This window comes from Cystoisospora suis (assembly GCF_002600585.1).
Source record: "Cystoisospora suis strain Wien I chromosome Unknown contig_2974, whole genome shotgun sequence".
NCBI classification, from domain to species: Eukaryota; Apicomplexa; class Conoidasida; order Eucoccidiorida; family Sarcocystidae; genus Cystoisospora; species Cystoisospora suis.
In genome coordinates, this window is record NW_027155769.1 from 1 (window position 1) to 8144 (window position 8144).

The window sequence follows — 8144 nt, forward strand, 5'->3', positions numbered from 1 at the left end:
ATAGATTAATGATAGATAGATAGATTAAAGATAGATAGATTAAAGATAGATTAAAGATAGATAGATAGATAGATTAAAGATAGATAGATAGATAGATTAAAGATAGATAGATAGGAGAGAAGCGAAGAGAGCTTTGTCGTGGCATGTTTGCGATGTGTGTTTCCGCGTACTTGGTCTTCGACGGAATGTTGGTCGTAGCCATCGTCGTTATATCTCTCATTCCAGTCAGCTTCATTATATTGTCCGGAAGAAGAAGAAGAAGCAATTCTTCCTCCTGCTCCTATTCGAGTGTATCCTTCTGTCTTTTTCAAGCAGCTTTTCTTCGCAAGATTCGACTTGTTCTCTTTCTCTTTCGTTGCTGCTGCGATCATGCCTTCCTCATGATTCGCCGCCTTCCCAGGCATGCCGTCCACTCTTGTACGAAAGACTCTATTGGATGGATCTTCTCTCTCTTCATCTTCCTCGTCTAAAGAATGAGAAGTCTTCAGTTTCGCCGCCTCTCCTCCACCACCACCTCTATTGCGAGAGTTGGTAGGCAGGGTCCCAAGCATCATCTTGTCTAGGTCTTCTTTCTTTCGGTTTCGTTCTTGCCTCTCTCTCGCGAAATCTTGGTGGAGAAAAGAAAGAAAGAGAGAGGAAGAGGAACGGAGCGAGAAAAAGAAAAAGAAGAAAAGGATGGATGGAAGGAGAAAGGGAGATAGAGAGAGGAGGAAAAGAAAACAGGCGAAGGAGAAAGGTGCGAGAGAAGTTCCTTGGTATCACATCCAAAAAGGTCTTCTCAAGTTCATTTTATCTCATTCATGTGGTGTATATACACCTGAAAAACGACATGAGACAAAGGAGTAAAGGAAAACCGCCTTTTCTTCCCAAACTCTTTCCTTTCTCTTCTCTTCCTCTCTAACTCAATTACGCAAAGAAAGAAAGAAAAGCTTTCTAGAAGCTTCTTAACAGGATCAGATCGAGTCGCGAATGAGACAGAATCCATGAATTCTCTCTCTGTGCTTTTGTCTAACAAGGCAAAAAAGTCGAAATCCTTCTTGGAGAGAGAAAGACGTTCTTCTTCTTCTCTCGTATGTCTTTCTAAAAGAATAAAGTGGAAAGAAATGTCGATCTAACTCTGCGAAGAGTCTCCACCAAATGAAAGGCCTGTCTGTCCTGAGAATCGAAGAAGACAAGGAATAACCCTGTAACGACGAAAGAAAAGGAAAGAAGGGAAAGACGAGGATTGGAGAAAGAAACACTTCTATTTCGAATGTGCTATAGAGAAGAAAAGGAGAGAAGAAGAAAAAGAAAAAGGAGAAAAGAGAAATATCTCTTGTCGCGTACATCTACGGAGTAGAGCGAGAGATGGGAGAAACAGAAGAGAAAGAAGAAGAGTGACTTCTCTCGCTTGAAAGGTAAGAGGGAGGAGAAGAAAGAGGAGCAAGAAAGAAAGAATTCTTGGAAAAGAAGATCGATAAGAAAAGAAGAAAAGCAGCGAAGGGAGATCTCGATGTTTTGGAATTTACTTATGCTTGCTGGCTGAGCGAAGCTAAGGGGCTTTTTCTTATTTCAATCATCTAGACATGAATGATAGCTAGCTAGCTATCAAGCTAGTCACAGTATACACGTTCCATACATCTACTACAAGACCTTAAAGAATTAGAAGGAGAAAGAAATGTTGCTGCTGTCGGAGAAAAGAATTCTTTCTCCTTCGCCAAAAAGGATGTTTCAACACATCAAAGATTAACCAACCCTATCGAGACAAAACTTTCTTTTCTTTTCTTCTTCGTCTTCTTCATGCATTATTCATTCTCTCTCTCTCTTTCATTTTCCTCTCTCTTCTCTCTTCTCTCTCATCGTACTGCCGAGCCGTGGGGGGTGTCGGCTAATAAAGGGAGAAAGAAAGAAAGAAAGAAAAAAGAAAAAAGAACACGACGGATGGATGTGCGATTCCTCCCCCTCCTCTTCGTCACCTCGGGCTTGTTGACGAACTAAGGGTGGTCTAGCTAGCTAGCTAGCTAGACCACTCCTACTACTACTACACCTTCAACTACAGACAGAGGCTGATAGAGAGAGAGAGAATGAGAGAATGAGAGAAAGAATGAAGAAGAGAAACAACGAGAAAGAGAATGAAAGAGAGAAAGAATGAGAGAATGACTAAGAAGCTTTCGCGTTGTGTTTGTCTTCTGCTTGTGGGAGGTTAGGGTGTTTGCGGTGGCCTCGATCAAATTAGGGAGAGAACGAAAGAGAAGAGACGAACGATAAAGCTAAATTAGAAGGAAAGAACAAGATTTACACAAGATGAGAAGAGAGACTGAGACAGATAGATAGATAAATAGAGAAGGAGAGAAAGAAGTAGATAGTTTAAATTACCCTAGATAACGTGATAAGAAAGAAAGAGAAAGAGAGATAACAAGGAAGGGGTGACTCCGTGCATGCAGAGAGAAAGAAAGAGGCTTAACAGAGAATGGACTGAATGAATGAACGCTTGAAGAATCTCTTGATAAGACTTGAGAAAAAGAAAGAAGGGAAAGAAAGCCTCCTTGTCTAACCTCTCTCTCCAAGAAATCCAAGAGTGTCGGAGAGCATCTTTTTCTTCTCTTTTCTCTTCTTCCTCTTCTTGTTTGGTCTTCTTCTAATCCATCTATCTCTTCTTTCTTCTTATCTTCCCTACTACTTGTAATAGTTGTCTGGAAAATCTTTTCTCTTCCTTGTATCTATATGTTTCTCATTGGAGTTCTCCTCTTTTCTCCTTCTTTCTCTTTCTTCTCTCGTCTCTTCTCGCGCCCCCTTCTCTTACCATGTAAGCCAAAGAAAGAAGTGGGATTGCTGAGATATATCAAACCCTTTCCTCTTTCTTTCTTCTTCTTTCTTGCTTCCCTGTCTCCCCTGTTTCTTCGTTGTCTCCTTCTTTCTCCTCTCTATCTTTCTCTTCTTCTCTTATCAAGTTTCTCTTCATCCGACTTGCTTGTCTCTTTGTCTCTCTCTTCTTTTCTTCTTCTCTCTCAAGCATTCGTGTGGCCTCGCAAAAAGAAGAAGAAGAACAAGCAGTGAGACAAGACTGACTTTCCCCTTCTTTCATCATGGTCATACCAGTTGTCTCTTCTTCTTCTTCTCTCTCTTTCTCTCTCTCTTCTTCTTCTTTTCTTTCTCTTCTTCTTGTATTTCTCTGAGCCTGGTCCATCTCTTACCAAGCAAATTCAAATTCTTTCAGTTCTTCTCTTTCTTGTAAATCTTGGGAAAGTTCCTTAAGTTTAAACATTTCTTCTCTCCTATTCCCTCCTGCCTAAGACATACCTTCCCTTCCCTTCTTTCTTTCTTCCTCTTCATCTTCTCCTTCGTCATCCATCTTCTCGAAATTTCGCCTCTCTTTCTTCTCTTCTTTCTTCTTCTTTCTCTTTCTTTTCGACAGGATGGCTTTTTCTTTAGAGGAATTGCAGAGACAGTTTCTAGCTGTGCAGGAGAGCACTCCTGTCCAAGCTTTGTCAGAGAGTGCGTGTGTGGATATAGTTATGAAGCTCATGAAAAGAAAACACTTCTCTCTCTCCACCACTCTTAACGGCAAAGAATTCGTCACTCCAGAATATCTGACGCAAGAGATACGCTCTTATCTTGTTCAACATGTAGGAAAGAAACTCCACTTCTCCCCTCGCCTTCTTTCTTCTTCTCTCCTCATCTTCTTTCTTTTCTTGTCTTCTTCTCTTCTTTCTTCTTCTCCTCATCTTCTTTCTTCTTCTCTTTTTTCTTCCTTGGTCCCTTCACGTTGTCTACAGATCTTCGCTTCTCAGGAAGTCTTTTCGTATCTGTAGATTTCCATCTATCTGTCGACGTGTCTGTATGTATAAGTCTGCATCTCTCTACATGAATAGACCGCCACATATAAATTTACACATACAGACACAGAAATAACTTTGTATGTATGTGCGTAAGTATGTATACACTTCTATGTGGGAGTGATACATGTTAACTACAGGGCTTTTCCGGGAGGACAGCTATGCCTCTCTCTCTCTCTTCATTCATTTAAGCGATCTATTACTCCTCGCTATTTTCTTACATTCTTACGTATCAGACACATACTATCCATACGCATACACTCGATCTATCTATCAATATATCTCTTCTTCCTATTCCACTTAGAAGGAGCCTTTCTCTCTCGTTCCGTCGCATAACCTTCTTCAATTGCTCTCTTTTCACCTCTTCTCTATCATTCAATCTCCTTCTTCTTCTTTTACGGAGACACTTCTTCTTCTTGTCGCTATCCTCGGGAGAGATCTAGCAAGAAGGCCGGTCGCTCGTTCCTGTCTCTGTCTCTTTCACATTGTAATGTCTCTCTCTTCCTCTCTCTCCTTCTCCTCCCCTCCCTCTACAATGGACTCACGCAAATGTGGATCTATCCATCCATCTATAGATAGATAGATATTTCAATACAGAGGTGTCTATACCTACATATATAGATAGCTATAGATGTAGAGTGTATGTATCTACCTTATCTATCGGTGTATGTGTATTTACACTTTTTTCTTCTCTATGGAATGATCGCACTTTTCTATCTCCCTTTTCCTCTCTATACATCTCTCTCTCTATACATACATGAATATCTGTACATGTATATAATACTGTATATCCAGCTGTCTTCTTTCAGTTGCTTGTGCTTGTTCTCTTTCAAGTGTGTCTCCGTCTCTCTGTCTCTGTCTCTGTAGAATGGACGTGTGAATGTGGTGGAGATGGCGACGTCTCTAGGGATGAATCCTGATACTGTCACTTCGAAGACAGAAGAACTTGTGAGAAAGTCTAAGCATCTTCAACTTATTGGAGTCGACCTTATCTCTTCCTTCTATTTCAATACTATCGCCCAAGAAATTGCAGAGCTTCTAGAGGTACGCTCTAGCTTTCCTCCTTTCCTTTCTCTCTCTTCTTCTTCTCTCTTTTCTTTCTTCTCTCTCTGTCTCTACTCGGTCTCTTTCTTTCAAAGCATTGTCTTTCCCTATCATCTCCATCTCGATCTCCTTCTTCCTCTTTCTCGTCTTTGGTCTTTCTTTCTTGCTACGGGGCTCTACCTCTTTCCTTCTCTTGTGCGTGACACTTCATTCACATAGAGCCTGCCTAAGCTAGGATAGTTCTATCTATATCTACACATACATAGACTGTATATCCATATCTATATATATACATGGACTGTATTTCTGTGTGTGTATATACGTAGACTGCATACAACACACAACGTAAACACACACTATACAGACGTGCGTCGCATTCAAATATATACATCTGTATATATATAAATATATATATATATATATGCATGTATTTGTATACATGTGTAGAGGAATGTTTTGCATGTGGAAGTGTCTCCGCTTTCACGCGTCCTCTGTTCACCCAAATTCCTTTCTTATCTTTAGAGCTTTTCTTGCTGGCTTTTTCCGTCTTTCTTTGTGTTGAGATGTTTCATCCTATCGCTCTTCTTCTTCTTACACAGCATGCCCCTCTACCAGTAGCCTTCGCTCTGTCTATTCATCTATCTACGGAGGTCTACTGTACATACACATGTACAGAGAGATGAAGTGGATAGATAGATTAATGATAGATTAAAGATAAACAGATTAATGATAGATTAAAGATAAATAGATTAAAGATAGATAGATACTAGGGTTTGTATGTGTATGCATGTGGCTTTGTATTTCCCTACGACACACAAAAGCCTTAACGTCTCACCCGGCCTTGAGACTCCTCAACGTATCTACATACAGACATATTCATACGTACATATTCATATATATATATATATATTGATACGTAGGTATATCCACAAGTGTCTCAGGGTATATATATATATATGTAAATGCCTCTGTATTCATCTATAGTGAAAGAAAAAGCCTGCGTTGTTTCTGGGAGTTCAGATGGATATGTAACATATATATATACATATATATATATATAGAAGCATGTATATATATATATATGTGTGTGTTGCTATCTATCTAGCTATCCGTCTCTCTATTTGTGGCTGTATGTCTACCGATCTCGTGAATAGCTCCATTGTAGCAACATTTTTCTCTCACGTTTTCTTCTTTCTTTCTTTCCTTGTCGATAGATACCTTTATCTCTCCCTTGTATGTCTCTCTGTCTGTCTTGTATAAATCTATCTATGTCTCTCTTTCTCTTTGTCTTATAGGAGAGAGGGCAGCTTGGCTTGGGTGAGCTATGTCAAAAGTATTCTCTACCTGCAGATGTCCTCCGCCACGAAATCCAAACACGCCATGGAACTTCCATACAAGGTAAAACGGAAAGAGAAAAAAGAAAAGAGAAAGAAAGCAGGCTGTCTCTTTGTCTATCGTATCTCTTTCGTCTGTCTATCTTGTATAGATCTCTATATCTGCGAATCTATCTTCACTCTATCTCTCGCATCTCTTCTTTCTTTCAGACTCTCTTTCTTCTCTTCCTTCTTCATGCTTCTGTCTCTACATCTATCTATCTCTCTATCTTGACACCTGTCTATACACCTCTTGTATTTTTCTTTCTTCCTTCTTACATGGGTCTCTCGTCTTCGCTCCTGTCCCTCTTGTTTGCATTCCAATAGACATGTCAGCATTACCAGCAACGAACCCCCCCCTTGTTCTCTCACTAGAAGAAGAAGAAGACATAATCCCGACTTTATGAGAGAGATCTATCTCTCCTTGTCTCTCTGTCTGTGTGTGAGTGTATGTGTCTTCTTCTTCTTCTATTCTTTCTCTTTATGGAAAAGAAAAGAAAGAATAAAGGAATGAACGCGCATTTCTTCTCTCAAAGACATCTGAGCTGTCTGTACACTCTAGAAATCCTAACAGAAGGAAAGAGAGATGTCTTTCTTCTCATCGTTTTCATTCTTCTTTTTTCTGAAAGAGAAAGAGATACATCCATCGATTCCTTTCCTTCCATTCTTTCTCCTTTAATCGCTAACGACAAAAAGAGGAGTTGCGGGGTGTGAGACGCGTCTTTAGTTGACGGGTCTCCTGCCTATCATAGAGAGATCTTTTAGTGAGAGATTTAACAGACATACTCCCATCTCTTCTCTCGTATATCAAGAAGAAGGAGAAGAAGGTAACGGCAACTACTATTCCTCCTCCTCCTTTTCCTTTCTCTTCAGGGGTATTTGTGTGCTATCTCATTCATAAGCCTTCGAGTTGAGGGACCTCCTGCGACTCCTTCTATCATCATTATTCGTATCATGTTTTGAAATAGTCATACCTGGAGAAAAGTAAAAGAAAGAAAGAAAAGCGTGTCAATGAATTTCTTTGTTTCATTCTTTCTTCTTTCATCTTCTTTGCTTTATGTGTATGTTTGCAAAGGAGAGCTTCGTGAGAATAATACCTTAACGACGCCCGACTTCTTTAGGCGGGTAGAGTGTGTAGTCCGAGGCTCCTGTCTCGCTGCTTGTCACCCTCTCTCTCTTCATACTCTAGCCGACTTATTCAAGTAAGATCAAAAAGAAGAAAAGAAAGACACCCTCTCTCTCAAAGTCTCTCCGCTCCACTGTCCTCTGATAAGCAGGAAAAGAAAGAGAAGAGACAGGCGAGAAGAAATGAGAAGCATAGAAGAGAAGAGAGGGCTCACGATGTGGTGTTTCGCCTTTCTCTTCTCTTTCTCTGAGTGTGTATTCTAGTACTTCGCCTTTTTCTTTCTTTCATATCACGCCGCTGAGGTGTATGTACACCCCGTGATGGTACACTTATGGTGACTGGCGAGACGGCCTGCTTTTTCTTTTCTTTCTTTCTATGTAGTTCTAAAGCTATCTGCAGTGAAGGTCAATCACTTCAGAAGTACATACACCTCAACCTCTCAGCAATACTTCATACGTGCATACTACCACGGAGAGACATCTCACACATATATACATATATATATACATAAATATACATATACATATATACATATATATATGTATCTTTATCTATGTATCTAGAGGTAATGACGCCTGCATGTGACTGTACATATAGATATGTATGTATATGGAATCGTAGACGTCTATCTCTATGCCTATATACGTTCATTTATCTACCTATCTATACATATGGGAATTTCCATGGGGAACTTCGAGACTTTCAAAGAGAGGCGTAATTGAGCGTAGCAGGCATCTCTCCATTCATATCTTTCCTCTTTCTCGTGTCAGGACCTTCTTTCTTTTT

At 40.0% G+C, this 8144-nt stretch overlaps 2 protein-coding genes across 2 annotated transcripts in view; one reads left to right on the top strand and one right to left on the bottom strand.

Moving 5' to 3' along the window:
- Positions 1 to 170: 170 nt before the first annotated feature.
- CSUI_005972 (uncharacterized protein) lies at positions 171 to 2339 on the bottom strand (the record flags this gene model as incomplete). Its single annotated transcript, XM_068066137.1, has 1 exon — positions 171 to 2339. A coding segment is annotated over exon 1 (384 nt), but the record flags the coding sequence as incomplete, so codon positions are not given.
- Positions 2340 to 2437: 98 nt separating this feature from the next.
- The window catches only part of CSUI_005973 (e3 ufm1-protein ligase), a gene marked incomplete at its 3' end in the record, with an annotated part of 6119 nt that continues 412 nt past the window's right edge, over positions 2438 to 8144 (top strand). Inside the window, exons 1-4 of the mRNA XM_068066138.1 lie at positions 2438 to 3605; positions 4683 to 4859; positions 6155 to 6257; positions 7308 to 7434. Of these exons, the coding sequence (XP_067921887.1) occupies positions 3396 to 3605; positions 4683 to 4859; positions 6155 to 6257; positions 7308 to 7434 (617 nt within the window). The remainder of the gene's footprint in view (positions 3606 to 4682; positions 4860 to 6154; positions 6258 to 7307; positions 7435 to 8144) is intronic.